This window comes from Trifolium pratense, linkage group LG1, assembly GCF_020283565.1.
Source record: "Trifolium pratense cultivar HEN17-A07 linkage group LG1, ARS_RC_1.1, whole genome shotgun sequence".
Taxonomy (NCBI): domain Eukaryota; kingdom Viridiplantae; phylum Streptophyta; class Magnoliopsida; order Fabales; family Fabaceae; genus Trifolium; species Trifolium pratense.
In genome coordinates, this window is record NC_060059.1 from 8,268,616 (window position 1) to 8,283,948 (window position 15,333).

A 15,333-nucleotide genomic window follows, 5' to 3' on the forward strand; every position below is an offset into this window, starting at 1 on the left:
TCCTAATGTCAATTACTTATTTCTAATGGTGCAGTCGAGGTTTAGTATTGTTGGAAATGGTTGAGAAAGACGGTGTATTCACATGTGAGAATTCCTCGTTTTCTTTCTTATATAACCGTTCGCTTTCATGCATTGTAAAATGATTTTTTCGCAAACTTGCCATTTATTTCTTCAGTCACGTTGTGGATGTGTGCCCACTCTTTGTCCTTAGTAAAACATTGTTATACTTATTGATCAAAACAATGGAGAAAAGAAGTTATAGTGAGTGTTGCTGGTTCTTTTTATTGTTGAAATTTCACCATGGGTTTGTAAATGGAGCTACTGATTTAGTTGTGAAATTTTCATGTTCATTTATAATGGAAGAAGCATAAGCATATCTAATTCAGCTCATATAAAAGAGAAAATAAATGATCTCAACCATGATTTATAAAATAACTTTTAATTTGATTTTCTAACATGGGTGACAATAGCACTTAGATAGCTGCTGAATGGATCACATGGAGTTTGTCTTTCAGGGGAATTGGACAATGTGGCCCAAATGTTTTTTAATCGGGTGAGAGCCTAGTCCTTGGAAAATTTCTCAATGCACCCACCCACTTTCTCCCCCACTCCCCAAAAAATTCGGAAAACGTTTTCCGAATTTTTTATATTGTAAATTTTACACTAAAAAACAGTTCGGAACGTATTTTCCGAATTTTTTTAGGTGCGCTAGGGAGTGGGGGAGAAATGTTGAGGTCCGTTGAGAAATTTTCTAGTACTTGGACCTTGTTAGATTCTCTGAAAGTGGGAAAAGTCCCTTATCGGATTGTGTTACTGCCATTGTTGTCGAATCTGCACAATGTTTTTCATGTATCTCAGTTGAGGAGATATATTCCAGATCCAACCCATGTGATAGAAGCAAATGATATTCAAGTAAGAGAGAATTTGAATGTTTAAATTGAAGATTGGGAAATGAAACATACGAGGAACAAAGAGATTGTATCTTTAAAAGTGATTTGGGGAGGACTGCCCGGTGAGAATGCAATGTGAGAGTTGGAGAGTCAGATGAGAAAGTCATATCCAGAGTTGTTTTAGGTAATTTTTTAGGGCAAAAATTCTTTTAAGGACAATAAAGTTGTAACGACCTAGATTTATTTATTAGTACTTATTTATTTTATTTGTAGTTTAATTTGATTAATTGACTATGTGTTAATTTATCGATTAATGTGTTTTGGGTAAAATATTTAATTAGAAATAGAATGATGTTAATTGTGGGCTTTATGAAGTATTTGGCTTAGAACTTATGAGAGGAGAGTTAAGTGGTAAGATAAAATAAAATGTTAAGATAGAAAGAGGTAAAAAGAGAAAGAAGAAAAAGGGTTTTAGAAGAGAAGAAAAAGCAAAGAAGAGAAGATCAAGGTAGTAGATTGAGAGGTAAAAATTAAAACTTGATGATTCTATTATGTTTATTAAACTTGTATCTTTTCAAAAGTACGAATTTTTTGAAAAGATAAATTGTTGATTAGTAGTATTTTACAAAATTGTTCTTCATTAATGACATGAAGAAAACAAATTGAAAAATAGAAAGAAAAGACCTAATAAATAGGTAAAGATGTAGTAAATGTGTATGGAGGGAGTAGCTAGGAATGTTTTTTTTTTTGAAAATTTATAGTAAATAATTTGAGAAAGTTGCAACTTGAGCATGCATTGACAACGTTTGATTTTCCGAGAAAATGACTACATTAAACTATATACACATAAATGCCGCCACCGTATTCAATTTTTGAATTTTTCTGTGCCTTTTCGTCTCGCTTCTGCCCGAAATGACTCGTCCGGCAAGCATCGTACTTGCGAACTTCTTCTTCTTCTTCAACATGACTTTGATACGAGGTACTCTTTGCTTTTCCTCTTTTTTTTTTTTTTTTTTTTTGAAAATAAATAAAATATTCATCATACTGAAGAATCCATCCTCTTCCTCTCTCAGGTTCCTCTCTCCTTCTGCATCAGGATCTGAATCTTAAGAAATGATTTTTATTTTTCTGACATTTTGCAGTTCAAAAAAGAAAAACTTTTCATTTTATAATTTTATTTTTAGTTAAGTTTCTTTTTTTGTCAAAATTGGAAAATGTAATTTGAGGTTGTTAATTAAAATTAATGATTTCGTTGATTTTTTAATCATGAAATTGACCTTCGTTTTGTGATTATTTGTCATGCTCAGTAGCATACTTAATGTTGAAATTTTATGTTGTTAGTGTGTAACTCTGCTGTATGAAAATTACTTGGGATAAATTGGTTATGTGCAATTTTGTATCTTAATCTTATTTGCTTGATTTTTTTTCTTTTATTTTGTTGATATAGTACTTTAGAACTGATAATCTGTTTTTGCGTCTTGATAGCAAATAAACAACAATGGCTGCCCTGATTTCACGTCTAAGATTCAAGCATAAGATGTCTGCCCTGCTTTCGGTAAGCCCCTAACGATGAATGAGTGAAATTCTTGTACTTTTTTTTTATGCAAGCAAACTTATGGTTTTTCATTCATAATTAAAGTAGCAATACAATTTGGAATATAATTATCCATAATGCAAGAAGCACGAAATAAAACTGCTCTTGCTAAAGCATGAGCGCCACCGTTTTCTTTAAAGTTTACTACTTGCTGCATAATATTGTCAAGCTTTTTCCACAAGTTTATCTTTCTTCAACAATTTACATTGTCAACACAAGATAGAAATATATGCCAATTATCCTCAAGATAGTCAATACAAACTACACAATTGGATTGACAATCAACCCCCTTACATAATAATTTTTGTCTATTTTTACTTAAATTGCTTGGTTTAAGCCAATAGATAAACTCAAACAAGTCAATCTAAATAAGCCCTTAGTATAAGAATTTGTACGTATTTGTCTTCAACATTTTATGGATGACCCGTTGAATTAACACTTATTGATATGCATAAGCCATGACCCATCTATGTGAGTGTTTCTATTATTTTTAACATATCGAAAGTTTTGGTTTAAATGGTTTAACCAATTCGTTTTATATTCTGTTTAAAACTGTTTCTGTTTAAACAATTACATTGTTAATTGTTTAAACATATTGGAAACCGTTAATTGTTTAAATGATACTTGCTAGTTTTGTATTAACTTGTTTTAGATGGAAATAGAGAGAATATCTCTTGACAATTATGGACAATATTAATTGAATTGAATGTACAATTGTAACTGGCAAAATATCTTTATCTGCCGATCTGATTTGATTGCTATGATTAAGGCTAACTCATTAAAAGACAGCTAACACATCAATTTGTTGCTTATGATTAAGGCTAAAAATAAAGGATCTCATTTGACTTTAAGTGTATCAGGTTGCTCCTATATATATATGACCCATATTAAAATCCAGTATATTCTACTAATCCAATCCAATGGTCTAAAATAAAGTAACTGATTTTCATGCCATAGGTGGTTCTGCGTGGAAGACAATATGCAACTTCATCTATCAAATGTTGCCATGACTCTACTGACTACTCTCCTTACCTAACTAGGAAGATACCATTTGAATATGGATCTTGTGTTGTATGCCGGGAGAAGGACTACGGCGGCGGCTCGAAGTTTGGCCCTTCCACCGTAATGGTGTGTCTAAACTGCCGAAAGGAATTCCATGTGCGTTGTTTGAAACAACGTCGCATGGATGACTTGAAAGAGCTACCAAAATCTTGGTTTTGCAGCACGACCTGCAATGAGCGGTTTAATTCCTTGATGAAGTACATCAAGAATGGACGACAAAAAATCCCAGAATTCTTCGAAGAAGTCATCAAGGAGAAACACGCATTCGCGGGTTTTCGTAGGAAACTCCACATCAGGTTACAAGTGCTGTGCGCATTCTACTTGTATGTATTTTTCTCATCTCATTATTTTCTTTTGATGTTTACATTTTTGCTTAAATGTAACTTTTGCAATTTATTTATAGAAAAGGTTTGCTGATATGCCTGGATATGTTGCTGATGGTGATCGTGAAAGTTCTTTTTTTTTTTCCTCTCTTCGCAGACTTCCTATCGAAGGCCATGACAAAATGCATGGAATGTTCACCGCTATTCTCTTAGAGTGTGTTTGGATGAGGGATTCTAGAAATCCAAGGGATTTTAAATACTAGGCAATTCAATTGATTCAATTGAATTCCCTTGATTTTCAAATTACAGTGTTTGGATAAAGTGTTGAAAAACCTAAAATCGTCCAAAAAACCTAAAATCGACTATCAACCATTATATAAGCCGAAAAACCGAAAAAATTGGCCAAAAACCATAAAATCGACAGAAAAACCTAAAATCGACTATAAACCATAAAATCGGCTGAAAAACCGAAAATCGGACAAAAACCCTAAAATCGACCGTAAACACAAAAACGGCTTAAAAACCTAAAATCGACCGAAAACCCAAACAATAAGTCGAAATACCAAAAATCGACCCTAAACCTAAAAAATCGGCCGAAAAACCAAAAATCGGCCAAAAATCCAAAAATCGACTATAAACCCTAAAATCGACTATAAACCCTAATATCGGCCGAAAATGGGTTTATAGTCAATTTTTGGGTTTTCGGTCGATTTTAGGTTTTTCAGCCGATTTTGGAGTTTATAGCCGATTTCAGGATTTTGGGTCGATTTTAGGTTTTCGGCCGAGTTTTTTGGGTTTAGGGACGATTTTAGATTTTTCGGCCGATTTTTTGGGTTTTCAGCCGATTTTAGGGTTTATAGTCGATTTTAGGGTTTTTGGACGATTTTAGGTTTTTCGGTCGATTTTAGGGTTTTTGGACGATTTTAAGTTTTTCGGTCGATTTTAGGTTTTTCGGTCGATTTTAGGGTTTAAAGTCAAGTTTTGCGATTTTGGCTGATTTTTTGGGTTTATAATCGATTTTTGGGATTTTGGCCGATTTTAGGTTTTCAACCGAGTTTTTTGGCTTTAGGGTCGACTTTGGGTTTTTCGGCATATTTTTTGAGTTTTTGGCCGATTTTAGGGTTTATAGTCGATTTTTGGGATTTTGGCCGATTTTAGGTTTTCGACCGATTTTTTGGGTTTTCGGTCGATTTTTGGTATTTCGACTGATTTTTTGGGTTTTCGGCCGATTTTTGGGTTTTGGTCGATTTTAGGAATTTTGGCCGATTTTTTGGGTTTTCGGCTGATTTTCGAGTTTATAGTCGATTTTTGGGTTTTTGGCCGATTTTAGGTTTTTTTGGCTAATTTTAGGTTTTATGATCATTTAGTAATTTTTAAAAGTTTATAGAGAAGAAGGAATTTTAGGTTTTAGGATCATTTTGAAATTCTCTAAATTCAACTTGAACAAAATATTTCATAAATTTCCATCATTTTGAAAATTCTTCAAATTATCATCCAAATAATAGAATTCACCTCAAATCATTTGAATTCCCCCAAAACATTACTTAATCTCAAAAAATTCCCCATCCAAACACACTCTTAGTGAAGCAAGTCTAATTTGATTTGTTAATTGTAGTTTTGTCCTATTCCTGTCTTATGTAACTGTATAATTTTTTTTCTTTGCAGTGACAAGGTGGTCTCTAACCACCTTTTCCGAATACACGAGAGAGAATTAGACGATTTTTGCTGAGCTCCCTTTGGGAGCTACTGATGCTGATTATAAAGGAAATGTGAATATCTTTTCTTCTTTTTTTTTTTGTTTTGTTTTATTTGTCATTTCTCTTTTAATTTTCTAAGTAATTTTTTTTCTACTAGGGGTATTCCCAATGTTTGCTTGCTTGTGTGGAAAGTTTTGGCAAACATTGGTGTCCAGCTTATGGTGTTGCCGACAACAACAAAAGCACAACTTATGTGGCTTCGGCGTTTCGGATTCGTTAAGGTAGATAAACAACAAGCAAAATTTTACAGAAAGAACTTTAATATACTACATTTTGGAAATGATTTACTGCAAAAACCAGTGAGTAACAGTGAATATTAATGTACCTAGTTCATTTTGGATTACAGATACTTTCTTGTAAATTTACCTAATTTGAGTTGATCATTTTGAAAAGAGTGTTACTGACATTTCCCTTATAAATTGATGTTTATTACCTTTTGTGTCCTCATTGAATGTGTGATTTTATTTCTGTGTGTACCCTTTCACTGTTCTCTATGGTTGGACTTGGTGGTATGAATTGTTATTTGGTTATGATAACATAGGCTCAAGGTAGCAGGTCAGGAGGTTTGTTGTATAGTAAGTGATATGGTGACTGGTTTTGTAGCAAAGGAGTGCAGACTCTATTGATAATGTAAGTAGTATGGGTCACATCATAGGCCAAAATTGTTTAGGTAACTTTGATTGAAACAAAAGGGATCTGCCAACATTCAACAAGGTAGAGGAGTGGGTGCGGGAGTTAGGCCTCTGCTTGGTGTTGATCGGTTCTGCAGTGTGATGTTAAGGAGTTGTCCTGTTTTCTTCTTCTCTGTTGTTGGTTTTTCCTGCAGTGTTAGTGTTGTTTGTTTTTGTGTTGGGTTGTTTGTTGAATTTGTAGGGGTTTTTATAGGTGTGTGTCACAGTTCACTTGATTAGGTGCTGAGGTTTTTGTTGGATATGCCTTGAAATCTCAGTTACAAGAAGTCAGAAAAATCTTTGTTGAATCTTTTTTGCATCTTTGATGTTTTGAAGATTTTTTGGGAAAAAATATATATTTTTTTGGAAGACACTCTGACTTGGATTTGTTTTATTTTAAAACAGATTTGTTACTAATTTTTTGGCATATATTTTTCTATAAATAGGGAGTGCTTTATTCATAGAAAAATTGAGAGAGAGAGAGAGAAAGAGAGCAACTCAAGAGAGTAGAGATGTAGAGGCAAGGATTAGGGTTTGCCACCACACAAGGGCTAGGGTCTTAGAGAGGAAAAAGGGTTTTTTCTCTTGGTACAACTCTAGGGTGGGCGAACTATCTTTGTGGTACACCTTGGGAAACACTTATCAAATTGAGTCTCTTGGCCACGGGAAGAGATTCGGGTTTTGGGTAGAATTAGGATTAATTCTTGTAACTCAATTGGAACTCTTTGTAAAGTTACTCTTTTGATATAGTGGAACGGAAGGGCTGCTCTCTCCCCCAGACTAGGTCATTATTGGACCGAACTGGGTAAACAAATATTGTGTTCTTTCTTCTCCTTTATCTTTTATCGGTTATTATTATTATTGCTTATTCCACTTAATTATTGGTTGCCGTTCTATTGCTCCACACATCAAGTTCTTTTATTGGTGTGATTTTATGACGAATTCACAACAATTGGCGCCCACCGTGGGGCAATCGGAACAATTTGAAGTGAGCACCATGGCTTCTAAGTCGGATATCGAGGGACTTTCCAAAAGCAATTTGTAATTGTGGAAAGTGAAGATAGAAGCAATTTTAATGTTCGGGATGATGGGTAAAACATGGAGTGTTGTTATCCGGTGCCTCGAAGATAACGAGTTAATGGAGATGGCGAAGACGGTCGGCCTGGAGAGGCGGTGGTAATAATACTCGGGTTACTTCTGAAACAACAACTTTATTATGCGGAGGTGCTAGTGGAAGTTGAGACTCAGTGGAGTATTGAGTCATGGACGTTGGATGCTCCTTTCACATGTGGTCAAAGAATGAATACTTTGAGACTCTAGAGCTAGTTGAAGGTGGAGTTGTTCATCTTGAAAACGGAAAGCTTGAAGGTTCAAGGTATGAGTTCAGTTTGTCTTACGAAGTTTGACAATCGTGAGTTTCTGTACACGATGTGAGGTATGTTTCTGAACTTAGATGCAAAGATAGTTGGTCATGCATCTATAACTAGTGGTGACTCTCATAATGTGGTTGAGTTGTGGGACTTCGGGTGGACCTGTTAGTGACATGAGTTTAGTTGGACTAGTTAACAAGGTTTACTAGGTGTTGAACTGAACTGGAATTGTTGGAGACTAACAATAGCTTGAAGTATGTTTCAGAGGAGTTGAAGAGGTCTTGCGTGTTACAAGGTGTAGATCATGGTGGGTATACTTTGGTGGAAACTCAGTTTGAGGTGGAGTCTTCCAATAGTGGTAGACAGTCAACATTAGCTCTTGGCTATCTAATCGGAGATAGGGAGGAGAGTTGTATTGTTGAACCAAAGAGGATGACCATGGAGACCTTGTCGGTTATGTTTCAATTGTGGCTGAAGAAGTGCAAGACCTTGAGAGGATCTTCAGGGAGGCAATTGAAAGCAACAGGTGATCAGACTTGGTAACTTGTGAGACTGCTGGAGGTAGTTGGATACAAGGAGAGTTTGATGTTGCAGCTTGTGGAACCGCCTAAAATTCCAAGGTTGGTTTGGAGCCAAGCAAAACTTCGAGAGTACGGAAGGCATTCCGGGGTCGAAGAGTGGTGAAGGCTTGTAGGGCTATCGCAAAATCCCATGGATAGTCGGAGGCAAGCGATTCTTCAGGAGGACGGAAAAGGCACAATCCGGGGGCTGAAGAGGGATGGTAGAGCTTGTTGAGCTATCTAAAATTCCGATGATAGTTGGGAGCAAGCGTTTCTTCAGGGAGGTACGGAGTTGACCACTTCGGAGTCTGAAGAGGGTACGGTGAATCTTGTGGGGCTACCTAAAATCCTATGGTAGTGGGATGCAAGATCTTCATGAGAGCGGAAGGCATTCCGAGGATGAAGAGGGAGGTACAATCCGGTGATCTTGAATAGAAGATTCAAGATGGAGAGAGCAGCACGGTGGTTGATGGGATCACCATCGATTTAAAGGCAAGGTGGAGAATTGTTGGATATGCCTTGAAATCTCAGTTACAAGAAGTCAGAAAAATCTTTGTTGAATCTTTTTTGCATCTTTGATGTTTTGAAGATTTTTTGGGAAAAAATATATATTTTTTTGGAAGACACTCTGACTTGGATTTGTTTTATTTTAAAACAGATTTGTTACTAATTTTTTGGCATATATTTTTCTATAAATAGGGAGTGCTTTATTCATAGAAAAATTGAGAGAGAGAGAGAGAAAGAGAGCAACTCAAGAGAGTAGAGATGTAGAGGCAAGGATTAGGGTTTGCCACCACACAAGGGCTAGGGTCTTAGAGAGGAAAAAGGGTTTTTTCTCTTGGTACAACTCTAGGGTGGGCGAACTATCTTTGTGGTACACCTTGGGAAACACTTATCAAATTGAGTCTCTTGGCCACGGGAAGAGATTCGGGTTTTGGGTAGAATTAGGATTAATTCTTGTAACTCAATTGGAACTCTTTGTAAAGTTACTCTTTTGATATAGTGGAACGGAAGGGCTGCTCTCTCCCCCAGACTAGGTCATTATTGGACCGAACTGGGTAAACAAATATTGTGTTCTTTCTTCTCCTTTATCTTTTATCGGTTATTATTATTATTGCTTATTCCACTTAATTATTGGTTGCCGTTCTATTGCTCCACACATCAAGTTCTTTTATTGGTGTGATTTTATGACGAATTCACAACAGTTTTTATGCTATTTATATTATTCTACTTATTATTAGAAAGAATAATCATAGTTCACTTGATCATCATCTTTGTCACCCTTGTGAATGCTAGCAACTAGGGGTGGGCATCGGGCGGTTATGGGCGGTTTCGGGCCCAAAAACAGCCACCGAGCAAAAACCGACTACCAAAAACACAGACCCACCACTGACCAAATAAGCAATCGGCTTGTTCGGGTGGCGGATGCAGCGGGTAACTGTTTTCACGGTTCGGTTTTTACGGTTTTGGATGCTCTTCTTCTTTGTTAAAATGCCGTCCCAATTAGCGGTACTTCGGCGACCATTTCTGGTTATTTCAACGTATTTGAAGTGCAGCTCATGAACTTGGAAAGGGAAGATTTCGATCTATGCAGCATCGACGATGAAAATAGTGGTTGTGGCTTGTGGGCGTTGTTGCAGAAAAAGGAAAGAGGTTGTCGTTGTTGTTTAAAGATCCATGGTAGTGAGAAAAGTGTGGAGCTGAAAGACTTGATAGAGAAGAATTTTTGCTATGGTGTTGAAGAAGCAAAACACAAACAATTAATTTGTAATATTTTTTATTATTAACAAGAGTAGTAGTTTAAAAAAAATCAGGAGTACTCAATAAAGAAAGAGAAAGTTTGAACGCTTTAAAACTTTCTAAGTTCAAGTCTTCAAGATACTAGTAGTATTTTCTAGAGACTGCTATTAGAAATGTAATATGTTATTATAATAATAATAATAATAAAAATAGTTAAGGAAAACCCATGGAAATATAAAATATAGCTGGACTATACTGGTCAAAAAGCAATTGAGAATCTTTGCAGTGAAACGTTTTATCAAACTGACAAAGTTATTCACTTTATAATAATAAAGTACCCCAGTCTGACTGTAAAAAAAGGTATATTTATATTAAGAATGTTATTGATCGGGCGGGTCGGCTATCACTGGGTGTAATATTTTCAAACCGGACCCGTTCGAATAAACTCACCACTAACTGACTTTTCCTCATATAATAACCCGACATCCGACTCGACCCAATTGTGTAGTAAATTTTCGGATCGGATAAGACGGGTTTCGGGCGGGTCGACAACTTCTGCACAGCCCTACTAGCAACTAGTTCTAGTGCCCGTGCTAACGCACGGGAAACACCATCTTGTAGTAATTTCGTACAATAAATATATGTATTGTCAAAATATTATAGTAAATAAATATATCATTTAATATAGAATTCGCCGGGCAAATAAGATTTCAGTATTTGTGAAATTTGCCTTAATATTACACAATTCAAAAAAATATGCATTATTTCTATGTAGAACCAAAATAGAATGCATAATCATACTGGCAACCTAATAGAAAACATTAAAAATTTGTCGAGTTGTTATAATATTACATAACTTCAAAACACAACATTTAGTTCGATGCAATATCCATTGACTTGAAGATGTTCTACCAATCTCTTTATGCTTCCTACAAAAAGTAATTGGGTAACAAACAATTTGTTATTTTTATTTTATTGTCATGTAAATATATTTGAATGGGTGTAAACTAACTAAAATTTTATAACTTTGCTTCCACCAAACTAAAGGTTATCAAAAACTTCCGGAAAAACCACATTGATAGTTGAAGTTTGAGTCTTTCCATCTTCATCCAAAATGCACATCTTCAAACCTTTTTTAGTTGTTACTCTAGATACAACAACATATAATTGACCGTGTGTAAAGACAGATCGAGGTAGATACAGTCCTACCTCAGACAACGATTGTCCTTGACTTTTGTTAACTGTCATAGCAAAACACAATGAAACATGAAACTGTCTTCGTGTGAATTTGAATGGAAATCCAGAATCCGAAGGGGTCAAATCTATCCTTGGTATTAATACCTTGTCACCAATAGATTTACCGGCAATAACAGTCGCTGTAATGATAGTTTTACCAAGAGCATTCACTTGCAACCTTGTTCCATTACACAAACCACTTGTTTGATCCATGTTTCTTAAAAGCATGATAGGAACTCTGACCTTCAATGTCAAACGATGATTTGGTATACCTGAACATTTTATATCATTCAAGAATTCAGACGTAAACCAATCGCCCTGAACATCAAAGTTTTCATCAGATTTGCAAGGGGTATCTGAACTTAGATATTCTACGGATTCACCCTGTATAAGAGACAAAACATAATCATTGACTTGTTCCACACAATCAAGAGTTGGAGCAAGAATTGCCTTTTCTTCGAACATCCTAGGAGTGCAAAGGTTATCCACAACATTAGGATAAACAAAGTCAATTAGTGCTTGCAAAGGATTATCACATTGAGGAATGCATAACTCCTCAGGAATGTCTATATTACACGATCCTTCTTCATCAAGATCCATGTCACCATCTCCAATCTTCAAAATCCAGTTTGCAAATTCTTTGAGTTCAGTTGCACTTTGACTTGTACCATCACCTGTCAACCTCATGTTTTTTGTTAGCTTTAAAACCTTGCAATTTTTCCACAAAACAGAAGAGTTGATAGCTGCTTTAATAATAGCACGTCTAGACCCTTTTCTAATCACAGGTAAAATTTGTCTAAAATCAGCACCCAAAATAACAACCTTTCCACCAAAAGGTTTGTTCAAGTTATCTTCGTCTACCTTCCTCATCAAATCTCGCATAGTACGGTCAAAAGCTTCAAAACAATGTTTATGCATCATTGGAGCCTCATCCCATATAAATAAACTTGCTTTTCTAAGCAAATGAGCTCTTAGGTCCTGTTGTTTGATGCTGCAATTTGACTTATCATTGACAACCAAAGGAATGCAAAATGTAGAATGAGCTGTTTTGCCACAGGTAATAATAAAGATGCAATTCCGCTAGAAGCTACATTTATGACAATATTTCCTTGTGATCTAATAGCAGCGGACAGTGTATTCCACAAAAAAGTCTTTCCTGTACCACCGTATCCATATAAAAAGTAAAACTGACCATCTTGAGCAGTGACAGATTTCATTATAGTAGAGTAGACGTGGTGTTGTTCATCAGTTAGCTTCTGCAATAATTCTTCGTGCAGCTGACGCATTTGATCTCTATCATAGTTCAACTCATCGGATATCAACTTATTCTCTTCAGCAAACAATGAATCAAAAGTTGGGTATGGTAGACACTTAAAACTCTTCAGAGATTTACCATTGCACATTAGAAGCTTTTCTATTTCTATTAGGCAAAGATTTTTCAACTCATCTTCAGGAATTTGTAAATCTGTCAAATTAAGTAAATGAACAAATTTGATTAGAACTACAAACTTATTATAATTTGGAATGCATACCATGATAGTAATCTTAAAATCTACACATGGTAAAATAGTAATAATAATTAAACATGGATAAAATTTGTATTATAGTTGACCAATGGTGAAATTAATATATCATGTGATTCAATAGGGTACTAATATCATGCCTAATTATAAGTTTGAACGAAGTTACAATATAATATTTTTTATAAAAGTAATTACAATGAAGTAACCACTGATCATATAGAATAGATTAATTAAAGTTGTATAGAACAATATAATAAAGACAATATTTACCTGGAATGTTTAGTGTCCTTCTTCTGTTGTAAAGAATTCCATCAGATAAGAATTTCCAAGTAGCATTCCATACAACATCAGGCTTCGTCATTGTGTTCATGTTCAACAATCTAACAAACAGACATCTCAGCATGTGGCCACTTTCAGTTCGAGATGCTTCAGAAATACCATCGATAAATTCTTTATCATCTCTTAACAAACCAAGAATATAGCATGCTTCTTCAAAACTTTTGCAAACATTTCCATCGACAGTTCTGATACATTCATAACTCTTGCAACCTTTTTGAACGGTTAAAAGAATTCTCATGTAATACAACTCGCCGGAACCCACAGGAATGTAAGAAAGTCTACCTATAGAATATCCATTCTTTCTTGGTTCCCAATACTTTTCTTTTTGGTGATATGTAAATTTAGAAGGAAACTCTGCATAAGTCAAATTCCTACCCTCACTGTATGTTTGATTTGCAATAAACCAGGCCTGAAACATTGTTGAAATAGATTCATGGTAAATAAGAACTTGTTCAAGATGTTGATGTTCCTTGAATGTAACTGGTTGCTGCCCTTCAAGATGCAAACCTAATCTCAAAACAGAAGGCCAGTGTTCATGAATATCAAAAGCATAACCCTCCAAGCCGCCTCAGCTGGTGACACATATCTACAATCATAGTAGCGCTTGATTTCATCAATCGGTGCTGGTTGTTGGCCATCTTTAATCTGAAGATTGGCTCTATCAGGGCCTTTGTTCACATACTTGAATAAGTACTTGATTGCATTTGATTTGTTGCAATACTCAACATTCACATGACCTTGGTACCTCATCAATAGTGCTGGATTGTAAGGAACTACAGATCTGTTGTCCAAACATGCTCCAGTCTTGTTCACATTGACACCACTATTTTGCCTTTTGTAACTGTTTACGTTGGAATTTGGTAAACAACCGCTAGTTTAAGTATTTAAACTCGCGAGATCAACTAGTAAATCTCAGGACAATTTTGTGTTTATTCGCTTTAAGAAAACTGTTTGAAATGTTCGTTTGAATAAGGAAACAAACACTTTAGAAATTAAAATATGTTAAAGCATATAAGAGAAACTAATTCGAATCGCCTCGAAGTAGCAGTTTCTCAAGCAAGTATCTGGATTTCAGACTTAGAACAAATTACTGGAAAACAAATTGCATTGCATTGAATGAAAAACAATTACAAATAAAGATGGTTCACAAAACATACATTTCTCCTTCGAATTCCGTTCGTTCGATCGCTGAGTACTTAGAATTTTTAGAGAGAATGTTTGTATAAATTTTGTGACCTTTGTTCTGAATGAAAAACTGCTATATATACTACTACGAAGTGGTAACTGTTTCTTGATCATCTGGACGTTCCTTCATTTGCCACGTCGACCACGTTCTCCACTTTCATCTTTCATTCCTTCAGCGCGCGCCAAGGCCTTTTGGGCCATTCGCTGTTTCTTTTTTGGGCTTGGCCCAACTATCTCTCGATTCGATTTTGCGCCTTCGATAGCCTCCTGGTAAAACCAAAACTATACGCATCCTCTGCAGCTCTCGAAACACTTTTCTGCTTCGACATAGGAAGTTCTCGACGCCAACTTTGAAAGTTTTATTTTGATAATATAACCTCCAAAATAAATATTGGACCCACCAATTATATTTAATTGATAAATACCAAATTTATATCCAACAAATTGCCCCCCAAAAATGCCATTTTCGACTGTGTCTATCGAAAGAGGAAGTGGCGTTTTTGAAAGAATTAATGGATATCTTTCTTTTCCATTTATCCCTCCTATCGTTTAGGCTGCCATTCAAAACTTTGGATTGGCTCCAAAACTTGTTTTTTCTTTCCACCTGTCAAGGGGTTTGGACACTTGTCAACATAGGAAGTTAAAACAATTTGCTATTTTCCTCAATCTGTGTGCCTCTATAAATAGCCAGATTCTTCCTTTATTGCGTTTCTCTCCAATTTTCGCTCTGTTAACTGTTCATCTTCTTCTTCATCTTTTGCGATTCTTTCTTGGATTCTTGCTTTCAAAAGACTTCTTGTTCTCACCTTTCTGTTTATCACCAAGTTATTACTTCTCTTTTCACTTGAATTCTCCTCAACTATCTCAAACAACCTGTGATTCCCAAATTTAACCCTAATCCGTTCTTTTACACCATCTTTACACCTTCATCAATGGCGTCAGATTCAGGTGTCAGAAAATTCCTTCCTTACGCCGGTAAGTGGACCGCCGCCACTCTTTCTTCTTACGATGAGGATGTGGTTCCAGAACCATCGCTGCGTCTGGACTTGCAAAAGTTTTGGGAAAGTCAATTAATCTTTCCTT

The 15,333-nt window shown here is 35.6% G+C and overlaps 2 protein-coding genes across 2 annotated transcripts; both read right to left on the reverse strand.

Annotated features, from left to right (window-relative positions):
* Window positions 1-10,649: 10,649 nt before the first annotated feature.
* On the reverse strand, window positions 10,650-12,249 carry LOC123918814 (ATP-dependent DNA helicase PIF1-like). The gene is made up of 2 exons (XM_045970968.1): window positions 10,994-12,249; window positions 10,650-10,898 (listed from the first exon to the last, which is right to left on the reverse strand). Exon 1 carries the CDS (start codon window positions 12,122-12,124, stop codon window positions 11,009-11,011), a length of 1,116 nt encoding a protein of 371 aa, XP_045826924.1. The 5' UTR covers window positions 12,125-12,249; the 3' UTR covers window positions 10,650-10,898; window positions 10,994-11,008.
* Window positions 12,175-13,901, reverse strand: LOC123918823. Its single transcript, XM_045970980.1, has 2 exons — window positions 12,997-13,901; window positions 12,175-12,668 (listed from the first exon to the last, which is right to left on the reverse strand). Exons 1-2 carry the CDS (start codon window positions 13,481-13,483, stop codon window positions 12,175-12,177), a joined length of 981 nt encoding a protein of 326 aa, XP_045826936.1. The 5' UTR covers window positions 13,484-13,901.
* Between the last annotated feature and the right edge of the window lie 1,432 nt (window positions 13,902-15,333).

Coding starts and splice junctions, on each gene's coding strand:
- LOC123918814 (XM_045970968.1), bottom strand. CDS start 12,124: ATGATGCATAAACATTGTTTTGAAGCTTTTGACCGTACTATGCGAGAT.
- LOC123918823 (XM_045970980.1), bottom strand. CDS start 13,483: ATGTTTCAGGCCTGGTTTATTGCAAATCAAACATACAGTGAGGGTAGG. Junction 12,669..12,996: donor AAGGACACTAAACATTCCAG/GTAAATATTGTC, acceptor TTAATTTGACAG/ATTTACAAATTCCTGAAGAT.